Below are 25,951 nucleotides of genomic sequence, written 5' to 3' on the forward strand. Positions count from 1 at the left end.
AAAGCCAAAATAATTCTATAATTTACACAGTACATGTATTCGTCAAATCGAGCATAAAATGCTCAGGTGACCATGTGACCTATGAGCCTCTTATAGGTATTTCCTTTACTTAATTCATTACCAGTCTGAAATAACAGAATTTAATTAACGATGTAAATTAGGTTTCGCTCGCTACGCTCGCGAAGCTCACTGGTTAGTGTTTACATTGTTTTATAGATAAAACTGCCCACTCCTGTGCACAGATCCAGGAATTTTTCTCCGGGGGGGGGGGGGGGGGTCCACACTTCAGTCAAAAAAATTTCCAGCCCAGAATTTCCTGAGAAGCAATAAAAAAGTCAACAACAACAAACAAACAAACAAAATAAAAACAATGATGGTGGGGTCCGTTTTTTTTATAGGGGGGAGGGCGTCCAAAGTCATTTTTTTTATTTGCTTCTGTAAATCAGTATAATCATAGTCCTATTTAAATAACTCTGCAAATTCCAAGGGGGGGGGGGGGATCTCCCTAGCCGCTCCCTGTCCCTGAAATGACAAATGATCATGTGACTCCAAAATAGTAGAAAACTTTTCCATTTGACTGTACAGAATTTTGTTTCTTGTGTTATTATGTTATGTATATCTAATGGTTTAAGGTTATGAATCCCTGGAGGTCATCCCCACTCTCTTAATGAACTGGAAATGTTCACAATATGAATACATCAAATTAAATAAAAGTGCATCAATGATAAGATTGCTTGACATTTCATTCATGAATTTGGGTCAACCCATGTACCCTCCTAGAATTAGGAATGAAAACCATTAAAAGAGATGGACCATTAAACTATTTGTATATTTTCACATTTTTTTAAATGTCAAAACAAAGTATTAATTTGCATACATGAACAAACAGGGGTCTGGGAAGGGGCGAGGGGGAGGAGTTATCTCTTTACGTCTTAATTGTTGAAACTCCTAAAATGAATGTTAAACTCTAATCCGACTTGTACGTCTTCATTATTTTTAAGTGGTGGTGTCTCCATATGAGTGAAAAATTCCCGAGAGGGAGTCATTTAACAACAAACAATTAAACAAATGACTTAAAAAACAATATATACATGTACATGTTTATTAGTCAACAGATATACTTCTGGTCATATTTCTAGTTCTCCCTTGAATCAGAAATGATGATATAAATATTTTAAGAATGATTAAGAGTTGAAAAGGCTGTGCATCTGTGGTTGAATTAGCTATACCAGTTTAGCTTATTTTGCTACTCAAAGCACCTTGATTAACTATTTTTAATCATACTTCTGAAATGTGCAGTTTTTTCAACATGGATACAAGTCATACATTTTCAGCTTCTTAAAACAATGCATGAAAAAAAAACTTTTCAAATACTGTAACTCTTTCCAAGTACTTGTGATCATAAGTTTTTAGCTCACTTGAGTTTTTCTCGTTTTCTGATCACATTTTGTCTGTCATCCATCTGTCCGTCTGTAAACTTTTCACATTTTTGTCTTCTTCACTAGAACCACTGGGCCAATTTTAACCAACCTTGCCACAAAGCATATTCGGGTAAAGGAGATTCAAGATTGTTCAAATGAAGGGTCACACCCTCTTTCAAGAGGGGGGGGGGGATAATCAAGAATTAGTGAAAATTTGGAGGTATCATTTAAAAAAGTCTTATCAAGAACCACTGAACTGGGCCCAAAAAATTGAAACTTTCTTTTACATAGACTTAGTGTAGATTCAAATTTGTTCAAATTATGACCCACTGGGGTAGGGTGGGGCCACAGATGGGGATCCAAAGATTTACATAGAAAAATGCAGGGGATTTTTTCCATCATAAATCTTCTTCTCAAGAACAGCAAGGGCATTATTGTCCCCCGTTTTCGCGAAAGGGACCTAGGGGACATTAAATCTCATTTGTCTGTCAGTCTGTCCATCTGTCACAATAAATTTAACCTTGGTCATAACTTTTGAATAATAAGAGAGAGGGCTTTCATATTTCACATGTACATAACCTACAAGAACTTTCTAAATATACTATGATCTTTGAACCTATGACCATGACCTTGAAGTTTGACCTACTTTTAAAAAAAATTAACATTATTTTAGATTGATCATTTTGAAAGAGAAAAGATAGGGCATTCATATTATACATGTATAATACCTTTGACAAGACCTTTCTAAATATATCATGACTTTTGACTCTGTGACATTGACCTTGAAGTTTAACCTACTTTTCAAAAATGTTATATTTCCTTATAACTTTTGATTGAGAAGAGATAGGACTTTCATATTTGACATGTACATTACCTGTAACAAGATGTTTCTGAGCATTCTATGATTTTTTACCCCTTGACCTTGAAGTTTTACCTAATTTTCACAAATTTTAACTTTGGTGATTACTTTTGAATGACATATGATAGGGCGTGCATATTTGAAACAATATGCCATAAATAATGGCATCCCATCCACTAAGACACGGAAAGCAGGGGACCCAATTCTTTGAATTTGCTTGTTAGTCATTTTGATATAGAAACATCCTGATATAATGTAGATTAAAGTTTTTTATGCCCCGCCATGAATATGGCCGAGGCATATAGTGTTTGTCTTGTCCGTCTTACGTCCTTCCATCCTTCTGTCTGTCCTTCCGTCTGTCCTTCTGTCGTGCTTTGCTTTTAGCTCAGTTCAAAGCTCAGTTTCAAAGAAACTATCCAAGATATTTTTATCAAACTTCATATATGCTCTTAGATACTGATAAGAGCTATGCAACTCCATCAACATTTTTTGACCTTGACCTTTCCTTTGACCTTGACTTCACTTTTCTTAAACTAGTGTTTAGCTCAGTTTTAAAGATAACATTAAAGATAGTGTAATTAAACTTCATATGCTGATACATAATGATGTAAGCTTTTCAACTGCATCAACCTTTTTGACCTTGACCTTTCCTTTGACCTTGACCTCATTTTTCTTAAATTAGTGTATAGATCAGTTTTGAATAAACAATTCAAGATATATTTATCAAACTTCATATGCTGATACATGCTGCTGAGAGCTATGAATATCATCAACTTTTTTGACCTTGACTTTTCCTTTGACCTTGACCTCACTTTTTTAAATTAGTTTTTATCTACATTTTAAATAAATCATTTATGATATTTTTATCAAACTTCATATGCGAATAGTAAATACATACTGATGTAAGCTTTTCAACTGCATCAACATTTTGACCTCAACCTTTCTTTTGACCTTGACCTCTCTTTTCTTAAATAAGTGTTAAGCTCAATTTTAAATAAATCATTCAAGATATTTTTATCAAACCTAATATGCTGATATGTATTAGTGAAAGCTATTCAACTGCATCATAAACTTTTCACCTTGCACTTTCCTGTGACCTTGACCTCCCTTCTCTTTAATTTGTATTTTTCTTAGTTTTAAAGAAACAATCTAAGATATTTTTATGTAAGCATGCACTTATACATAATTTGGTGAGAATTTATCATCTATATCCAATTGTTTTTAGATTTTAGTTTCAATTTTAAAGAAACTGTTCAAGATATTCTCATCAAACTTCATACACTCATACAAAGAATGAGTGCACTTTAGAGTGTCATTTGGAGCCTTTTCGGCCACCCATTTTAAGCCTTAAATTAGACTATATTGCTAAATTAATCTATGATTATTGTGCATACATATGCTCTTGATATTTATACTTCGAATTTTTTGTTAAACATATTGCTATAATTCCACACAACGTCATTGAAAAGAACATGTATAAGCCTTAAATTCCGGAAATTTGAACTGGACCACTTTCGAATTTAAGGTACCCGCAAATGGGCGGAGATATTTAAATCGCATGGAAGTGGAATGTAAACATTTGCACATTATTTCCAGATTGATTCTACAGTATGAATTTAAATGGAGGAGTGAAAGATTGTGTAGTTTCATGATTCACACAAATAATAAATGATTCATGGCCATACATATTGATCATTTTCATGATTCGTATCCATATGTTTGATGCCTAGCACCGAATTAGATCAATCTTAAGTTTTCGTATATGATAAAAAATGCCCCCTCTTTTTTCTTTAGCTTTATCATTTTTCGTTTTATATACTGAATGCTTTTCAATTCAAAGAATGAATGTATGTTTTAAGAAAGATTCACATGTACATGACTTAGATGTCACACTACATTTAATCGTAATTCACTGTACATGTAGTACGTAGAGTAATACTGACAAACGAGTAGTGAAACAAATTATACATGTATGTAGTACTCAATGGTGATACATATTTTATTAAATGTATGTATAGATAAATAACATTCGGAAATGAAATATAAAATTTTAACTTAAAATTTGAGTCGCTAGGTTAACATGAAAACTCCAAGAAATACAAACTATCTGTAATTTAAATTAACATTTTATTGACGGAACAAGTATATTTCAGATTAAAAAACATGGTCAACGAAAATTCTACAACGTTACTATATCGATAATCACTCGCTTAAGTCTTCAATATCTCTTTCATTTCGGCAATCCAAATATTGTCAGATATGATACTAGTGTTTAAGGATGTGTCTGTAGATGCCTGCAGACCATAATACAGAGGCGACAAGATCTAACACAGCTACATACTAATCGTGCACTGGCAATACCAGAATTTCCTTCAAAATACCATGCAAACGAAAAACACAATTTAGTGAAAGAAGACAAGGTAAACTTTAAGACCCTAATAAAATTTTCGCAAAAAACTTCATTATTTTGAAGTTGTTCAGGCCGGTACAAACGGTGAGATTTGTAGTTACTGTATAATACAAGTATTATATTTGTATTATAATACTTTCCTGTACACACGTTTGTACGTTTTATTAGATTGTTAATAGACTTTAGGGATTTCTACGTGTTTCCCTCGCAATATTTCTCTCTTTCTCTCAATAATGGAAAACGAGGTTTTGTTAGCAGTATCTGTTATCGTATTATGCATTGCATTAAAACTGAAAAAAAACAAACAACATTGTAATGGAAACAGCGGCGGAACACTCGTATATGTACTTGGTGCACACAAAGCATCGCTTGATGAGGTGCAAAGAGAAGACCCCAGTAGTTATAAAAACTTCTTTAGAATAGATAACGCTGCATTTGAGCAACTTTAGTTACTCCTTTTGATCTTCTTCCCATAAAACAACGAGTTTTTCGATATTTTTACTGCTAAAATCGACCATTATTTACCACGTGCTTTTCTTTGTTATGATAAAAATAGGATGACTACAATGTGAGTACTTTTGATTGGTTTAAAAATGAAAGTTAAGTTAAGACTTGTATTAAGAAATAGAATATTGCCCTATTCTTAATACAGTTTTATAAGATTCGAAAAATCTTAGGATTCACCGTATTAAAAGTCTGTATATAGTCAGATTGTGTACTTAAATACATATCCGTGTGTACAGCCCTGAAATCCATTGATAGACACAATGAAAGCATATCGAACAGTGGAATGTCACGTGAGTAAAGTGATTATAATATCAAACAGGTCAAAATAGGTTGACCTGTTAATTTAGTAGCTAACCCGACCGTAGTTTGGAGGATTTTTTTTTAAAATTACATATGAGCCGCAAATTGTCTAACATTGCCCTTTGGATATGTAAATACACATTCTGTGCAAATGAGAAGAATGGACAAGTTGCGGCTCGATGTAAACAATGTCGTTGAAAACTGGTATGCATATGAATAACAATAGAAATGTGACAAAACTGCTAGACCCCTGTCGCAAAAACCAGTGTCGCTCGGCATTATTTGATATTTTTATGTGATATAATATATCAAACCCTGCTCTTAAGATATCGTTTAATAATTCTGATTCCAAAAGTTTATAAATTTCGGAAATTTATTATTGGCAAAGCACCGGGATCCAACTCTCATAGCTTAAGTGCACTGATCCTTTTCATGTTGCATTTATTTAGTAATATGCATTCGGCGGGGCATTCATGTCTTATAGACATATTTCTAGTTTTCAAATCATGACCTCCAAGGGTAGGGTCAGGCCACAATAAGGGATCAAAGTTTTATATAGGAAAAAAAGGGAAAAAAAATCTTCAAAATTCTTCTTTTCAAGAACAACAAGAGCATGATAAATATGGAAACATTCTCAAGAAGTGTAGATTCAAGTTTGTACAAAACATGACCCTATGGGTTAGGGAGGGGCCATTTTTTTTCCTGCCCCTATTTGCCATCCACATGGAAATGCAAATTTTGAAACCATTTTACACATCCACAGCACAAAACCAATCATCTTCCAAATGATCATGATTTAAGGCTAATGCATAAAATATAAGAGAAGTTCTGGGAACCAGGGTATTTAAACATGTTAAATATTTAAAAAAAAAGAAAAAAAAGAACCCCATTTGACCCCAGGGTGAAAATAAAAATTCCGAAACCTTAATGCACATCTACAGGACACCACCAACCATCTCCCAAAAGATGATTAGGCTTCTATGTAAAATGTAAGAGAAGTTCAGGGAACCAGGGGCTTTTTGCATAAAAAACGTCATTTTTCGACCCCCATTTGACCCCAGAGTGAAAATGAAAATTCCGAAACCTTTCTGCACATCTACATAACACCACAAACCATCTCCCAAAAGATGATTAGGCTACTGTGTAAAATGTAAGAGGGGTTTGAGAAAGAAAAGTGTGACAGACGGACGGACAGACATGAATAACAACAATATACCCGAACTTTCTTTAGAAAGTGCGTATATAAAAATAAAGAGCGAAGACCAACTCATATCGAAAAATTGGGTTATAGTATGAGAAAATTATCGTTTTCCCTCTGTAGTGTGTGTATTCTTTTTCATAGGAAAATAATTTCAATTTTTGTGAGATTTTTGCAAAGGATATGGGTGAATAAGGCGTGTAGAATGCCTATAGCTTCAGATATGTAAAAATTATATTCGATTTGTGAATTTAGTACTTAGAGTTAAGTTATCTTTATTGAGATCTATGAAATTATGATAAACAAAACTTTTCTAACGAAAATTTTCTCTGCAAATATTCTTCTGTTATTAAGAAATAATGTGGTATTCGTGGGGTTCGAACCCTAGCAATAAAAATTATAACTTTTCCTTTGAGACTAACGCGCTAACCACTACGCTACACAGCTCCTGCTGAATTGTGGCATTTAAATCATGTTTGTTATGTGATCTTTGACTAAATGGACTTCAGTATTTCTCGAAAGATGCGATTGTTGTGTCATAAAAGTGTATTCTTAAGGTATAGTGGGTCTTTGCTCCATGTTTCTGTTAACCAAAAAATGCATATTATTTTTACGCAAACTTTGAGGATAAACTTTCAAAAAAATGGAGCAAAGACCCACTCACATCGAAAAACTGTGTTATGAGAAAATGATCATTTTTTGCCCTCTTTAGTGTGTGCTTGCTATTTCATAGGCAAAATTTTCAATCTATGTAAGATCTTTGCAAATTTTGGAGATTTTACATAAAGTATACTTTAATGTTAGATGAAGTATCAAAGAAATTTTGTTATGATTGAGATTTAATTTTTCACCTTCATGTTTGTCGCACTATAGGCACTTCGCTCGCCTTGTTCGCCCATCTTCATGTGGAGATTTTACATAAATTATACTTTAATTTTAGATTAAATTTCAAAGAAAATTTTGTTATAACTGAGATTTGATTATTCACCTTCATGTCTGTCTCACTATATGCATTTCGATCTTTCGCCTTGTTCGCCCATCCTCTTTAATGTCCACTAAATCAGTACTTTCGTGACTTGATACAGATTGGTAATATATTTTGATTCATAAATTCCTCATTATTTCCTATCCAAATCAAATGTATGAATGATCTAGAAGATATTAACCTGGCCTTTTCTTCATTTCGTCTAATAAAATTCTAAAACTGTTTACTAATTATAGTATTATGTATTAGATACGTAAGAAAATATATGTTACAAAGCTGTTCCATTTTATTACCGAATTCAGTCGTAAAAAGCAAACGATGACCTTACTGAGAGTATGAATCGTATAAGTTAACGTGTTGGTCAGTCCTTAATTATTCAAATAAGCAATTTTTCGTGAAGAAATTCGTCGATCATAACATTGTTATATACTCTGTGTTTATCACATTCTTTTCAGTTTAATGCATCCCAAATCAGAATCCTTGTACTGCAATTGTAATTTACCCAGAAATTATGGCCATTAAAGACGACGTACAGCACAAGCATTGCATTAATTATTAACGAGACGTCAACCTTAAATAATCGTGTGCGGGAGAGATGATAGATTTTATTGCTAGACAGACCAGATTCTTGTGGTTAGAAAATCACGGGGATGTCACCGTGCAAACCTGGTTCCCCCAAAGTCAACATGGGTGAGTTACAGCGCTTATTTTAATTACTATATCGTTATATAATTATTTGATATGTTGGTAATTGATTTATCATATTCAAAGATATCTTAAGAATACAATAGGTGAAATGATAAAGATTGTCGAGTGAGGACTATTTAAGAACCGAGGTAGAAGATATTTTTTTTGAATTTATGGGGTTTTTTTTATCTGAGATACTGAATACAAATGGAAATTTATTATCGATTCCCTGTGTTATAAACTTTTAATTTAATTTAATTAACAAAATTACCAGGTATGTACAGATCTGTCCGGATTTGGTTCAGTAATACCAGGCTCCTGGGCGATAAAACTTAGCTCACTTTTGATCTCAGTCTCACTTTTCACTACAAATTCCTTTTGTAAAAGTGAGACTGAGTTCAAAAGTCAGCTCCGGGGCCATTTTGCTCCACTTCCTCAAGAAATACATGTATCTACGTACTTTACTTTCAAACTAAGTTCATCAGCATCACACTGTTGATTGCTTGTCCGTTTACTATGATGCACGCGAAAAAAAGATAAAAATGAAAATTACAGTCTGAAGTCCTAATGGCTTCTTTACCTGGTCACGCAAACGAAAGCTGAAAGCTTTAATTTTTAATGAACATAAAGGGAAATGTGTATTGCACGAGACTGCTGCGTCAATGCAGTTAACGTTGAAAAGTAAAAAATAAAAATAAAATAAAATGGAAACTTCAAGTGCTTCTGCACTTTTTTAGAGAAGTGCATTTTGTTTTTACTGTAAAAACCGGGGGGGGGGGGGGAAAGAAAAATAAATTAAGTAAATATAACAAACAATATACATGTTAAAAGAGGATTCATTTTATTTTGTTATATGTTATTTATTTACTTATTTTCTATTTCAGAGGGTGTTGAAGATAAACATTCTGCCTTTGTTAATAATTCCAAAAATCTTATAGAGTCAACAAAAGAAAAATTAAACCAAATGCAAGGGATATCGCACGAACTGCGTAATATAACCAGTCAAATAACAGATGACCAAAATGAATCGAACCGGGGATATATAGCAACGGAAAAAGAAGAAAAGAAACAAGGAAAATCTAACACACAGATAAAAGTGGTTGTCCCAATTTGTACTGACGTAACAGAAACCTCACACAAATCTCATCCCAAACGAAAGCATCACAAAAAATCAACACCACGTGGGAAAAAGGCGGCAGACGACAGTTTATCAGCATTGACGAAAAAATATGGCAGACACAAAACCGGAAAGACAGCTGTACTTGATCCTATAAAGTATTTACAGGAGCTGGAAGAACAAGAGAAGGAAAGTAAAAATCAAAAGACCCCGGTCAGGAAAAAGTCTCTACCCCCACCACCTCAAGATCGAGAAGTTGAAAATAGCTGTAAAGAAGTGACGGTTCCAAAGAACAAAACACGACACGAGCACAAAGAATCTACCAGCATGTCACTGCCTAAAATTGGTCATATCAGGTCAAATGATAATGAAATGTGCAGTTTGAACCTTCCAGGACGTAAAATAGCATGTGAAAACTGTAAAGCGAAAGCAATGAAAGATTTGGATTTTACAAATCATATAAGAGATAGTATTTCATCTGTCTCTCGAGACCAAGTACATACGTCTAGAACTGTTCACAGACACTGTTGTGCAAAATCTTCAAAACCAGCAATATATTATCATTGCTCAAATGAATCGACTGGAAAGACTCTTCCAGCATATATAGCTCAAACATTTCTTCACAATAGGAGAATTCTGACTTGTAATGCCCGTACTATGAAGTCTGACCAAACCTATCAAAAACCAATCTCAAACTTGGGTTTCCATCCAGAACGATATTCTTGTCCGAAATCAGCGGCATGTTGTTGTATAAATGACTACAAACAAAAGGAATCGGAATGCTTTTCTCATCGGGAAATCCTTCGACCAAACAAAGTAACCCTTCAGTCCCCTGGACTCCCAGCACTTATGGCGGGTGACTACCTTCCCCTGGAAGAAATTTCCATTGGATTTCGTTTTCGCATTGGGAATAAGGAAATGTATCGGATTCCTATTGCATTTGAACCAGCAGAGACTGGCAGGGTACATCACTATGAAAGCCCTAAAAGAATAGTACCAAGAGCTAAGACATTTTACGGTCATTACAAAGCGTAAATTTACCTTTCTGTATCATCTAAAAGGAAAACCTATATCTTATACTTTTTATGAATGTAAAAAATATGCTTAAGATGTATTTGATTCATTCAAATGAAATGGAGTATATTGGATACTCCGTCTCTGTCCTTCTAGCTTTGTCTGTAGACACAAGTTAAAACTCAGCTTTTAGGTTACTTTGCGACTGATATGATCAGTTATCCAAAGCAAACTTTCAGATGTGATGTCATCTTCTAATGATCGTCATAATGATCTTGTTAGCATCGTATTTTGGCTGACTTGTTTCATACCAATTATTAGGCTTTTGGTTTTTTTACTGAATTGACTACGGATAATTCCGTCTACCTGATCAATACATATGGCTCATGGCGGGTGTGACCGGCCAACAAGGGATGCTTATTCCTCCTAGGCACCTGATCCCAGGTGTCCGTGTTTATGCCCTCTTCACATATTTGTATAGTTTGGGGATTTTTTGAGATCGATTACTGTTCGTTATCTTTACCTTTTAGACTTAATGACTTGGATGCTTTGACTGATATTCCATCATGTTAGGAGAAATACGTTAAATAAAAATGTATATAGTAGTCTTAAAAATTCAAAATAAGTCGAAAATTGTGTATCACAGTCATCAGTCAAAAGTTATGTGGAAAGACTATCGTGGTGATATATGTATCTTTATCATGTTGTAATTATGATTACTTGTAAGTTTTGTATTTATCTCCATCCAGTAAATTCAAAACTTACAACAATGACACATGTATCTCTCTCTCATGAAACTCACCACTGGTTGATGAATTTGAATGGTATGTTAAGGTAGCTCATCATAAATATACTGGAGAAAAAACAACTCTTGAATTGTTTTATAAAACTATTAAATCATTTACCACCGATATTCTATTATTATTTTTGCCGGGAATTTAGCTAATTTTCTAAGCCCTTGCTCTGCTATGTTGTCACGTAACTCATTTATTACTATGTCTCCACAATAGGCCATAATGTTCTCATTCGGAAAACGAGTTATATACTACTGTCTTTAAAATAAAAAGGAATTATGTAATACATTTACGCAGGTCCTTTTCTAACTTTTTAGCAGTTGACACACCTAACGTGTAAAGTCTCATAAACAGTCGCCTGGTACACGATTCTGACGCCACACCATTTAAAGGAGTTTAACTGCTTCCGATTTCGCAAAAAAATTAAAATGTTCAAGGTTTTTAGTGTAGTGTTTTATTGCTGCATTTTGCACAATCATGCGTGTACTTAAGGATCGTAAAAATACACATACAAATAAATTACATTTCTTTTAAAACACATTTCCACCAAACATTTACATGTTAGGATGGCCAAATTATAATAATATTTTATTTCATCCCTTGACGTCATTACATTGTATGAACGCATTACAATATAAAACAAACAATACAAGAAGGGGAATGAAAATTCATAAAAAGTATACTTTAATTATGGTTCAAATTGAAAAATATCAGAAATACATTCTAGATGTTTTAGATTTTGAGATAACATGCGATTAGAGGCCAAGCTAATTCTCGAAGAAAAGGCTTCACGGTTTACACCAATTAATTACCAACGTGCTACAATGTATATATTTAACTTTGTACGACAATTAAAAATTAAAACCTGGACAGCTATTTCTGTTATTTAGACATATCACTGTCAAAGTACAACATGCAAGACAAATGACTTTTCTCTTGTAGCAGCTGTCATATTTTGTTTTAAAAATACAGGGTGTTTCAAAATATAATTTATACCACACAAAGTGCTATGCAAAATGCTTGTAGTTATGACGTAACGCCACTGCACCAAGGAAATCGAATTTCCGATAGAGTGCACAGAATTAATGACATGCAAACCAATTTAATCAATTGCATTTCTCTGAGGAGGGGAGGGGAGGGGGGGGGGGGGCTTGGGTATTTGTAAAATACCACATTAGATTAAACTGGGGGAAAAAAACTACATGTATTTCTATTCCAAGTTAAAGACACTCAAATTCTGTGTGGCGTTACAAGTTCTTTAGTCGTACAATCTGTGAAGACTCGAGATTTCAAAGGGCTTTGTATTTTGGGTCTGGTTTTGGGTTTAAAACCTGATCAGATCTGTCGCATTTCCATTTCCTGTCCTAGTTTTCGCTATGTCATCAGTAACATTCACAGCTAGATAAGCCTGGCAGTTTTTTCCGAGTTGGTCTCTATAGGTGCTATCATACAGAAAGTGTGTACCGTGGTCTGAGAGCTTTGTCAATAAACCGCTTGCCTTAGGCTCAAGTTTCAAACCCTGAACTCAACATCTTCAAATTTTCTTCATTCCTTCAAATTAAAAGCAACGTTTGATATTTTACTGCTTAAAATTCCTAAAATGCTTGCACCAAAAAAAAAAAAAAAACTCGCAAAGTATAAGAAAACATGTTAATTCACTCCTTATTTACCTATACTTTTAAGGTAGTGACAGTCGCAGTGGTATTTTATGGAACACTCTGTATATATTTTGCAAAAGTGTACCATTGCAAGTTATTCAAGAAAAGCAGGCATTGGACCATTAACCGGAATGTCAAACGTCTCTGTGATTTTCTTTCTCTTAGTACTTGTGAGTTTCACATTCAAACAAGGCAATACGGGTAGGTCTAATAACACCTCTTTTTTTATTATTATTATTTTCAAAGTGTTTTCTCATACTTTTGATACCACTTATTTCTACAATCTTTATGGGGCTTTCCATATAGAGTGAACAATATTTGGGGACTTAGGAAAGGGAGTGCAAGACACACCCTATAACGTATACCTGCTTGAAAAAAAATTTGGCTAGAACTATATATTGGCAAATTCTATAATAAGAATAGAAAATAATGTTTTTCAAATCATATTCAATTCATCTGTAGCAGAATAAACCACGGCACGTGCGATTTATATGTTTTTGACACCTTGCGGAAAAATTGCATTGCTCGCTACCACTTAGGTTTTTGGGAAGGTTGTATGCAGAGAAAAATTGAATAGGAGATTACATGAAAAAATTATATAACAAAGATATTCAAAGGAAGAGTTAAAAGTTTTATATAAATAAAACATCCATAGTATATAGAAAAAGAATGGTGTTTCAATCATTCGATAGAATATCAAATTAACATTTAATGGTGTGACCAGTCGGCAGGAGATGCTTACTCCTCCACGGCATCTGATCCCACCTCCGTTTTCACACGTCCGTGTTGGTTCTGTGGATAATTTGTATTGATTGAATGGACTTTTGAGAATGATTACTGCTTGTTATTTTCACATTTCATTTTTCTCAATGTGTTTTCGGGAAATACATTATCGAATTTTGACCAAGTTCATGACTTTCAAGAATTGCCAATTCCTCATGTGAGGCCAATTTTTTTTAAACAAAACATTGAGATGCTCTTTTTATCTTGTTCTATAAAAGGTACTATTCTTCTATATTATAAGCATATGTATGCCAGGATGGTTGGGCCAGTTTTGGTGAAGATTGTTACAAGTTTCTGAATGAAATGGAATTTATTCATGCCGTGGTATGTATCATGTATTTTCATTTTTTTAAAAAAAAATTTCATTCGGAATTAATATTCATTGGATGCTATCTGGTTATAATAAAGTTCTTGGTTTTACAGACAAATGAGTAGTTAATATCTATAAGGCCATTTCAAGTTTTACTGCTTAGCGATTGCCCAAAAATAAGAACAAAACATCTTTCAATCAGGAAGAAACACAGATTAACAGAAAAAACACAGCGGTATTGATAAAGTTTCTGTAACAAAAATAACTTATAATATATATTAAATTCCAGACTCTGACATATAACTGTTGTAGATATTTTCGTGTGTGTGTGTTTTTTTTATTTTCATCCCTCAAAACCAATCTGTCCGCGGACGCTAAACAGAAGAAACTTTGGTCGAACAGTGAACTGAAACACATGTATATGATAGACCCTGAATAACTAAGCGCAATTGTTTTCATGTTCTGTATGCAAGCAAACATTGGTGAACTTTGCCATTTTGTTACTGGATAAAGTGGTAAACTCTATATTCAGTTTGAAATTTGGTCATACAAGAGCAAAAGCTAAGAATTGCATATTCTATCGCGCTTGCAAGAATCAAAATGTGTCGATTGGATACGTAAAAAAAATATTTTGATATTATATAAAATTGGCATAGAGTAAAATTTTGTTAGATTAAGAAATAAAGTTTTGCATTGCCCTGTTAACCAGTGCGTATGGACTGAATTAAAGGTTAATAACGTGTTCACAATTTCTATCAAAGTTATAAAATGTCCTTTTTCCGTTGCAATCACTATTTCAGTTTCCTAACAAACGGCTTCAGAGAATTGAAATTAATTCCTTACAATAAAATACAGATGGATCTGTATGTTATCGTATGTTAGCGGGGCTTAATTTATTGGCTTTCTTTTTTCTCTTTCTTTGAAAAGAAAAAAATTAACGTCAAAAATGTCTGTGCATGTTTAATGCAAAGCACTGAAAAAAAATCGGCACGTGATATTGGTTAATTACCTTGCAGACTCTCTAATCCTGATTAAAAGTTGACTTGATTTATGAACGTAGAAGCAATGTTGAAATGTAAATGTAAATGAAAAACGAAGACAATTCGAAACTGCAACATTGTTTCAAATGAAAAAGGTGAAGACAACAACAGTAATCGATCTAAAAAAAAAAGTACAAATAAAACACAAATCTGTGAACAAGGCATAAAAACAGACCTCTAGGAATTCAAGAGGCAGGATCAGGTGCCTAGGAGGAGCAAGCATTCCCCGTCGACCGGTCACAACCGCCGTGAGCACTATGAAGAGATCAGGCGACCGTTTCACTAACAGGTCGTAGCTCGTAAACGTAGACGTAAGTGCGTTTCACTAAGAGTTACGACTTGCGAGTTACGATTAAAGTTGATCGTAACTCTACGAGTGGTACTATGCTCTCGTAGATAACCTCGCGTACTCGCAAACACAAACAAAATGGCGTCATTAATACTTCTAGCAGACGAAAACGTACCTGTTACTGCGAGAAAACTAGAGAGACCACGTGTGTTTCGGGACAGGACGAATCCCCTTGATTTTTTGAGTGATGAGGAAGTTGTGGAAAGGTATCGCCTCCCTCGTCATGTCCTCTATCGTTTGGTAGAGATGGTGAGAGGGGATGTTGAAAGGCCAACGAACAGAAGCCACTCTCTTCCTGCGTACACACAGGTATGCTTGTATATTTCCATGAGTTATCTACCCATTGAAGTCCCTTTCACATTACCATCACACAACTTAGAGTTATCTCTCTTTATGACAGAGATTTTTCCGGAACAATATACATATATATATTTTTTTAATTCATAAAAGTGTTAAGCCCTATGTAGAGGTTGATCACTTAAAACATAAATATAGAAATACATTTTGAAGTTATAATAAACTATATGTTCTGGTTAAATATACATGTTCTGTACATAGGCGCTTGGTTTCAATTCAGGATGGTGTATTTTTTTCTAGGTGTGTCTGAATACAGTCATTAAAATGAAAATTAAAAAATCGCTGAAATTAGCAGGCCAGTAGGAAGTAATTTCAGTCGGGGGGAGGGGGGGGGGGAGGCAGCCATACATTTTCAATCGGGGGCGGCACTATCAGCAACCAAAAATTTCTTGACAAGCCAAAAAGGTCATCAGACGTTTTTATTGAGAGGGCACATGCATATAGTAGCTATGTTTTCTATATACTATTCTAAAGATCGGCATAATTATTGGGGGGCACTGCCCTCCCCCCCCCCCTTCCCGGCTCCTAATGTAAGGCCAAGATTAGCACGTATTAAAAATATCAAATTACTGTATATATATAAAAGAGAGCACTCTTTTATATACAGTATGATATTTTTAATACTTGCTAATTTCAGCGATATTTTATTTATTTTTATTTTAATGAGTTTATTCAGACACACCTAGAAAAACAAATACATGTAATACATGTACACAAAACACACCATCCTCAAACTAAGCGCCTATGTCTCTGTACTCTTCCTCGGAAGTTAGTTTCTAGTTCCGCGCACTCTCATTCTATCGCCTTAGGAACAATGGACAATAAAGACAAAACATTCTTCTGTTTAATGAACATCTCAGTTAATCCCTTCTCTCCCTCTCTCTTTCTCTCTCCTTTTTTTCCCGGCATATCATGAAACTTTTAAAGTCACTGAAGATTTCTTGGTCTGTATTTGTGTGAACAAGTTTGAAAAACCCTGTTATGAAACTTTTTAGGTCTGGTGACCATAAGGTACCTTGCCAAGGCCTCCTTTTTTTCTGAGTGTGGTGACCTGCATGGCATATCACGATCAAGCGTTTCTAGATCTATCGATCGTGTCACCAAATCAATTTGTCATTGACTAAACAATATTCATTTCCCATCAGGTTTGTAAAACAAACTTATATGGAATAATTCCTAAAATCCTTTTTTACAATGTATAAAATATATGGCTTCCTTATTTTAAAGATACAAACACGGATTTAACATTCCGCCCGAGGGACCTGAAAACAACTAGGCTACACATGCTAAATGACCGACAAATTAAGCTCTTCGGAACTAAATATCTTTTTAAGAATGTCCCCTCATAAGTTATATAAATGGTTTTTCAAAGTAAGGTGGGTCTGGATGGTGAGCGATGGGCCAATTTTTCCACGAATTATGGCCCATCGCTCTGGATCAGTCACCAGATCAACCAAAAGATTGATACTGGCCTCTGACCAGTTCGCTTTTCTCTCCTCCATGGTTGGTTTGTTTACGTTCGTCTGCTTCGTGTCGATTTTACCTCCAGCACTAAAGAGTTCCTAAAGTGCTCGTAACTCGGAAATCGTAAGTGCTACGTCTACGACATGTTTTGTGAAATCACGTGAAATACGCAAACGTAATCGTAAGTTTACGATCTACGATTTGTTAGTGAAACCGTCGCCAGGTAGATGGGATATTCCGTAGTCAAATTTACTATAAAAGCAAAGGTCTACAATTTGTTTGAAATATGTCAGTCAGAATACCACCCAATGATAGGTAATATTTGCTAAGTAAGTAATTATAACAACCAAAGAATTACGGAATGCTGACTTTAAACGAGGTTGTTGAACTCCCTGTAATATCAACTTATCTGTTAGTGGCCTGTCAAAAATTGATTGTACTCGAAACATGTTTCGACAGAAGTCATAATAGAAATGAAGGTTTGTTGCCATTTGGGAACCTTTTAAAATGGTTGCTTTTAGGTTGTCTATATAAACATCATCAGTAATGACGTTCCAGCGGGGCTATAGTTGAAAGATTAGGAAGAGCAAGAACACTTGAAAGGATTTTGTTTTAGATGTTCAATTTCTTGGCACTGCAAGGGTTGTTCATAGTTAAAAAGTTTAATTGGAAGCAATAGTTTGGGAATATCTCTAGGAAATTCAGGGTGTATAATTTAACTTGAATGCTAAATTGATAAAATGCAAGACTGAATATTTTATGATTAAGAATGTAACCAATTTTCGCAGCATTTATTCCTTTGTTGGCAAATTTTAGGAACCGACAGGTTGAATAGGATTTATTGTCTTCCGACACACGTGGCATCTTAAAGAGCCTGTACTGGGCAACATCCATAATCACAAAAACTAGCTTATATTCTGCAGTTGAAAAATCCACATACGGACTTGCTTTCAAATAGCTTCTTCAAATAGCTCATTCAAAAACTTCAATGAAACCGAGTAAAGATTAGTGCAAATGTGATGAAGACCTAACTGTTTTATGGATACCTGATATGGCGGTGCTCTGTTTGACACAAATGAAAACGCAAGTTTGGAATTTGAATGGTCATTTATTTATAAATAAATGACGACGCAACCAAAATATGTCAAAACATTGTATATTTGACAATACTAAACACAATGATACACTTATGTAATATAAACAAAAACATATAGCAAAAACCATACTAAAATCATAAGTTTGTAATAAAACAAAATACACTGGCAGCTGAAGATACTGTAAAATCACTTAAGGTCAAATTTTCATGGTTTGAGGAAAAATATTGGTTCGTGAGGATTTGATTACATGGTTGAAGAGGTTTTATGTTGTTATATAATTCCAAAATTCATATATTCTTGAGGACTTAAATTCGTGGGTCTATTCATACCGCGAAAACAACTAAAATGAAACATTCACGAAATAAGTGATTATCATATAAACCCTGTAAAAATTCCTATGCCACTGGCCTCTCTTTTACTTTGAATAACATTATTTAATGTACAAAAATAAGGTATTTTGTCTCATTTTTATTTATCTGTTATTCACAACTTTACTTGACCATGAGAAACTAAATATGTACTTTTTATTATGCATAAAAAAATTCTTGTAGTTTTCTTTTATTTTATTGACTATTAACATTGATTGAATATTATAAGTGAGTGAAAAGAAGGGGAATAACTTCTCTCAAAATCGAATACAAATTTCCTTACATGATTAACACAGACATGCCCAGCACCATAACGCCTGACCCAGTGGTCTAGAGTTTTACAAATCTGGTAAAATACTCTGCTAAATACCCTGGAGTAGACAAGGATTTTCAAAGATTTAGTGAATATAATCATTGTATGATCAATACAACCTCACCCTAACATTAGAACCCAGGGGCCATAAATTTCACAATTTTGGAAAAGGGGCTCTTGCACATCAAAATCATGCACTTAATTGACCAGTAAATAACTACGTGAGAGAAGAAGACTTTAAAAGAATGCATTTTCACTATATAATCAATAGAGCACCGCCCTACATCAGGACTCGTGAATTTCACAATCTTAGAAGAGGTACCCTTGCTCGTCAAAGCAATGCACTTAGTTTGTCTGAGAAATACCCAGGAGCAAAGAAGAATATATTGAAAGAATTTATGAATTTTCACTATACAATCAATAGATCCTCACCCTAGCTAGAGAACCCCTGACCCAGGGGCCATGAGTATGGAAGAGGAACGCTTGCTCATCATCTCATAGGTACTATATGCCAAAATCAGTTGAAATTGGTTGAGCGGGTCCAGAAAAGAAATTGAAAATGTTCAAATGATAACGAACGACTGACGACACACAACGACTGACGAAAACAGATAGCAATAGGTGATAGATGACCTGAGTGACTCCGATGTCCTAAAGATTTTTTCCCCTGAACTCACAAGACTCATTGCATATTTATTTATAATATGCTTTAATTTTTTTAAAAAAAAAATCAATCTTTAAAAGAAGATCTTCCTGATGCATGATGTAACTAATGGTTGAGGCAATTAAAATGCGATACATTGTACCTTGTCATGTAAAACAGGCAAACAACGTATTAAATATGAATAATTCAGATATTTTTTGTACAAAAAATATTTGAATAATTCATATTTGATATGCTGTAATTCAATTTTAAATTTGATAATTACATAAATACTCTTTTTAAAAAATATACTGAATTAATCATCAAATTTAGTCCAGCTATTTTAATGTGCCTAAGTTTGAATATTAAAAATTAAAGTAAAATAAAATCTTAAAAGAATAAATTTAAATATAAAGATAAATCAATTGCCATTTTCTTGAAAGAAATTCAATAATGAACTAAAAATAAAAATATATTTATTTTTCTGGCCTATTTACATTGGAGGACTATGGACATAGTCTACTTAAATTAGCACAAAATAGTGTCGTGCATGTTTGTTAATTGTTGTTCATAAAGAAAATCAGGTCATGCCAGTGCGGGTTTTTTTTAACAATCCCTTGACAACCTTTAAAGTTTTTGAGTCCTACATCAAGAAAATACACTGACACTGAAGTGACACTTTATTAGAATTATACCTTGTACCTTAAATGTTGATTTAGCGCTGAAAATACGGTGATGTTTGAAATATGAGAAATATGACTACTTTTTACCGATAACTTCACATTAAAATAATGTTGGTAAATAGAACATTAACCTAGATAAAACATTCCAATTCTTATGCAATTCTACATCGAAATGACGATAAATCATTAAGCAAACCTGTAACAACAATGTACAAATATTACTGTCGAAATAGTTTTACATAGAATATAATGCTGCTATAAAAACTTAACATGTCATCATGTACATTAAGTTCTTACAATATACTAGTAATCTGTTTATTTTTCTTTTTGTTACACTATTTGCTCCCCTATCAATGTAAAATAATTCGCCTATATACTTGTTACAAAACGATTTATGCACCCTATACACTATTGATGCACCCTATACTGAATTAATATTCTATTTGTGAACCCTATACATGTACTTGTTACATTATTTGTGCACACTATACTTGTTACATTATTTGTGCACACTATACTTGTTACATTATTTGTGCACACTATACTTGTTACATTATTTGTGCACACTATACTTGTTACATTATTTGTGCTCCCTATACTTGTTACATTATTTGTACACCTTATACTTGTTACACTATTTGTGCTTACTATACTTGTTACACTATTTGTGCTCCCTTTAATTGTTACACTATTTGTGCTCTCTATACTCTTTCCACTATTTGTGCTTCCTAAACTTATTACATTATTTGTGCTGCCTATACTTGTTTCGCTATTTGTGCTCCCTATACTTCTTACGCTATTTGTGCTCACTATACTTCTTACGCTATTTGTGATCACAATACTTGCTACACTATTTGTGCTCCCTATACTTTTACACTATTTGTGCTCCCTATATTTGTAACGCTATTTATGCTCCCTATACTTGTTACATTATTTCTTCATCCTATACTTGATACACTATTTTTGCTCTCTATACTTGTAACACTATTTGTGCTCCCTATAATTGTTACACTATTTGTGCTCCCTATACTTGTTATTCTATTTGTGCTCCATAAATTTGTTACACTATAGGCTTCCTATACCTGTTACACTATTTCTTTCCTATGTTTTTTTTCACTATTTCCTCCCTATACTTGTTACGCTGTTTACTCTTTACTTGTTTTAATATTAGTTCCCAAAATTAGTTACTGGTTTTCTCCCTATGCTTGCTACACTATTCCACTCTATACTTTTACATCATTTCCTCCCTATATTTATTATACCATTTTCTCAGTATACTTATTGCACTATTTGCTTTTTTATACTTGTTAATAAAAAGGAAACTGTAATCGATCTTTAAAAAACCCCTACTAACACAAATCTTTGAAAAGGGCATAAAACACGGACCTACAGATATTAAAAATCAGAAGCCTAGGAGTAGTGAGCATCCCCTGTCCACCTGCTGTGAGCCCTATGTTTTCATCAGGTATACAGAATATTCCGTGTTCAATTTTAATATAAAAACAAAGGCCTAACATGTCAGTCAAAATATGACCCAACGATAGGTCATATTTGCTAACAAGATCATTATAAGAGCATTGAATAAACGCGATTATTCAACTCCCTGTAACATCAACTTATCTGTCTCGGCTTAAAAATTGACCGTACTCGGATCATGCTCTTCAGTATCGTGCAAGTTGTGAGACACAAACACCATATGCAGATGGTAGCGGAAAATTTAGGCATTGAATTCTTATTTTTGGATGTCGTCGGTCCTATTACACACCTGGCCGTGTCGACAAATTGAATCATAATTTGTCGGCACGGCCAAGTGTGTTATAGGACCGACGACATCCAAAAATAGGAATTCAATGCTTATATTTACATTCTCTAATTTTCTCTCTTCATAATTGTTTATTTCTTTAATCTTTATTATGAATTTAGCGCCTTTCAGAACTGGTGTGCTTAATAGACGTAAGAGCCGTTTGTGACGTTGGAAAGTTAATGAACATTGCGAGAAAAATGACAAATTAATTTTAAACGCACAGTTGTTGTATTTTACGTTAATTTAACAGGGTAGTTGTTTTTCCTATTAAATTGAGTCAAAACAATATACAATATTGAACATGCATATAGATCCTACTGTGTATTCTACCGCGCGGTGACAAGGTTTCGCGTGCGTTATAGAGATTTGAACGTCGGAGATTTCTAATGGATTTCATAAAGAAAATTACACTGAATGTAAATATTAATTCATTAATATGGAAAGTTGACGATGGATAAGCCTTTCGTTTCTCAAACAGTTTAGTAGTTAGTTGGTCCTTATATTCTATAGTAAGTAAAACATCTAAATATGAAACAGATGTGGAAGACTCTGTTGACCATTGGCTTCCAATACTTGTTGCACTATTTGCTCCCTATACTTGTTATATAATTTCATAATTACTCCCAATTCTTAGCTTGTTACACCATTTGTCCTCCCTATACTTGTTACACTATAGGCCCCCTATACTTATTACACTATAGGCTCCCTATACTTATTACATTATTTGTGCTTCCTATACTTGTTACGCTATTTGTGCTCCCTATACTTGTTACATTATTTGTGATCACTATACTTGTTACACTATTTGTGCTCCCTATACTTTTACACTATTTGTGCTCCCTATACTTATTACATTATTTGTGATCACTATATTTGTTACACTATTTGTGCTCCTATACTTGTTACATTATTTGTGCTTCCTATACTTGTTACATTATTTGTGATCACTATATTTGTTACACTATTTGTGCTCCCTATACTTGTTACATTATTTGTGATCACTATACTTGTTACACTATTTGTGCTCCCTATACTTTTACACTATTTGTGCTCCCTATACTTATTACATTATTTGTGATCACTATATTTGTTACACTATTTGTGCTCCTATACTTGTTACACTATTTGTGCTCCCTATACTTGTTACATTATTTGTGCTCTCTTTACTTGTTACATTATTTGTGCTCCCTATACTTGTTACATTATTTGTGATCACTATACTTGTTACACTATTTGTGCTCCCTATACTTGTTACACTATCTGTGCTCCCTATACTACATTATTTGTGCTCCCTATAATTGTTACATTATTTGTGTTACCTATACTCGTTACGCTATTTGTGTTCCCTATAATTGTTACACAATTTGTGCACCCTATACTTGTTACGCTATTTGTGCTCCCTATACTTGTTACACTGTTCTTTTACTGTATGCTCCGCATACATTTTGCCCCCTTAATTTGTTACACCTTTGCTCCCTATACTTTTCACACTTCTTGTATTTTTGTTACACTATTTGTTCCTTGTAGACAATATGCCTCGATTTAGGGGCTAATGTGTTGGAAGTCCAAAGTTCACTCGAAGAGAAATGGATTGATTTGCAATGTCGAATCAGAGGTATGTATTTCAAATCGGTTCACATGGCCGTAGGAACCGGGGGGGGGGGCACGGGGGTGGGGGTGGGGTGTCCCCTCAATAATTTTGCCGATATATAGATTACTGTAGTAAACATAGATACTATATGATTGTGCCCCCTCAATATTAAACGTCTGATGCCCCTTTTTTCTGTCTTTTTTTTTTTTTTTTTTTTTTTTTTTTTTTTTTTTTTTTTTTTTTTTGCTTCTCAAGGAATTTTTGGTAGTGCCCCCTCAACTGCTCAACTGAACCCCCCCCCCCCCCCAACTGAAATTGCTTCCTACGGGCCTGGTTCAGTGTTATCAGTTTTACAGAGTGAAAAATTTGTCATCTTTTTGTGTAAATATAAATCTTAGATACCTAATTTAGGAATAGAGTTTGTCATGTCATCGAAGTTTGTCAATCTTTTAATTTTCCCCTACAATATAACTACTGAGCCAATTAAAGCTTTGTACAAAGCATGGAATAAGTTCAAATGATGCCATGTTTACAGTCTTATATATATATATATATATATATATATATATATATATATATATATATATATATATATATATATATAGATATATATATATAGATATATATATATAAGACTCTCCTTACCTTAAAAGGGGTCCGTATTTTCTAAAGGAGGGGAAGGGGGTTCCAATGTCATTTGAGATTACAAAAAATGTAATAACTCTGAAAATCCCATGGGGAGGGGGTCATAGTCTTACCCATACCCCCCCCCCCCCCCCCCCCCGCCAGATCTGCGCATGCTTCCTCAGGTTGAGTACTCAAATACAATCATACACTGTAAATTCAAACACATAATACAAACAAACTTTTATCAAAAATCCTGAAATAACAACTTGAGTCATGTTTATATGAGTAAAACAAATAAATTTAACCATGTAGATTTTAATTTTTCGGTCAAAGTTTCACAATAAAGGCATTTAAAATGACAAAAAATTGTTAGATAAATAATAATGGTTGTAGACAGGTAGAATTTTGAATATCGTAGAAAGTTAACGATTTCTTAATATTTTAGAGTTTTATTATTTGCATCATTTTCAACCAAAATAGGTTCAAAAATATATACCAATCCAGGCATCCACTGTTTTGTTTGTTTCATCTGTCCTCAAACATTTAATACTGTGTACTTCAAAAAGCAATTATCATAGCATTCGATGATAAAATTCTTATGACCTCTAAGCTCAGACGTTAGCCCTTGGCTTTGTCCTCTTACAACATTTGTTTTATCAATTTGTAATTATATCATAAATATAATTTATTGATAAACTTATCAATTCTTAACTATACAGTGAAACATGTCTTCATGAAATGCATTGGCAAACAAATACATGTATTGTGTCAAAAAAGTCATTTTGTCGGATTACACAGTGTAAAGCTTAAGAACATCGAAATAGTAGATAGGAAATGAAAGACACAATGAAACATATTGCACGGGTTATTAAACCGTTTTTTTTACCAGATAGACCTACTTAAATGACAGTATTTGTACTAACTACATATTTGTACCACCACTTGCAGATTGTCTGAGTGGAGTCTGGCTTGGGGTCAGTGACCTTTCGCAAAAGGGGATGTTTCTGTCAGTGTCACAGGCGAGACCACCACAATACCTTAACTGGGGATGGGGAGAACCTTTCAATAAAAACGACGGAGAAAACTGCGTGGCTCTCTCAAAACGCAAGCGTGCGTGGGATACGACTTCTTGTCTTAACAAATATAACATTGTGTGTAAAAAACCAATGTCTTTTCTTTGAGAACGAATAAAACTGATCACAAAATCTTTTTCAGTGACCTTTTTAAAAAATTCTTTTAGAATTGTTACTTTTTTTGTAATATTATATTTTTTGGTGTGGACCTACAGAACAAATACAGTGTATGTAAATATGGAGATAACAAACAGTATTCAAACTCAGAAGTCCATACAAACAATACAAATCAGGAGCAGAGCAAACATGGACCTCTGAAACATAAGAGGTGAGATCACAGGTGCCATGGAGAAGTGAGCATCCCCTGCCGACCGGCCACAACCTCCGTATGCCCCTTGTCATGATAGGGAAATAACGGAAAAATCCGTCGACAATTCAGTGTGTAGATAATGGACTAACAATTAGTATGAAAAACGCCCGTCAGCATTTGACTTGATGA

General features: G+C 33.9%; 2 protein-coding genes across 2 annotated transcripts; both read left to right on the forward strand.

Moving 5' to 3' along the window:
• Nucleotides 1–8,330: 8,330 nt before the first annotated feature.
• On the forward strand, nt 8,331–10,519 carry LOC133179432 (uncharacterized). The gene is made up of 2 exons (XM_061314196.1): nt 8,331–8,370; nt 9,252–10,519. The coding sequence occupies exons 1-2, from the start codon at nt 8,331–8,333 to the stop codon at nt 10,517–10,519; spliced, it is 1,308 nt and encodes a 435-aa protein (XP_061170180.1).
• A 2,524-nt stretch (nt 10,520–13,043) lies between these two features.
• Nucleotides 13,044–25,588, forward strand: LOC133179445 (low affinity immunoglobulin epsilon Fc receptor-like). Its single transcript, XM_061314204.1, has 4 exons — nt 13,044–13,151; nt 13,975–14,057; nt 23,689–23,776; nt 25,328–25,588. The coding sequence occupies exons 1-4, from the start codon at nt 13,082–13,084 to the stop codon at nt 25,558–25,560; spliced, it is 474 nt and encodes a 157-aa protein (XP_061170188.1). The 5' UTR covers nt 13,044–13,081; the 3' UTR covers nt 25,561–25,588.
• The last annotated feature ends 363 nt before the right edge of the window (nt 25,589–25,951 follow it).

The sequence above is a fragment of the Saccostrea echinata genome, unplaced genomic scaffold, assembly GCF_033153115.1.
Source record: "Saccostrea echinata isolate AGI-Se365-2 ecotype Australia unplaced genomic scaffold, CSIRO_AGI_Sech_v1 ptg000001l, whole genome shotgun sequence".
Lineage (NCBI taxonomy): Eukaryota > Metazoa > Mollusca > Bivalvia > Ostreida > Ostreidae > Saccostrea > Saccostrea echinata.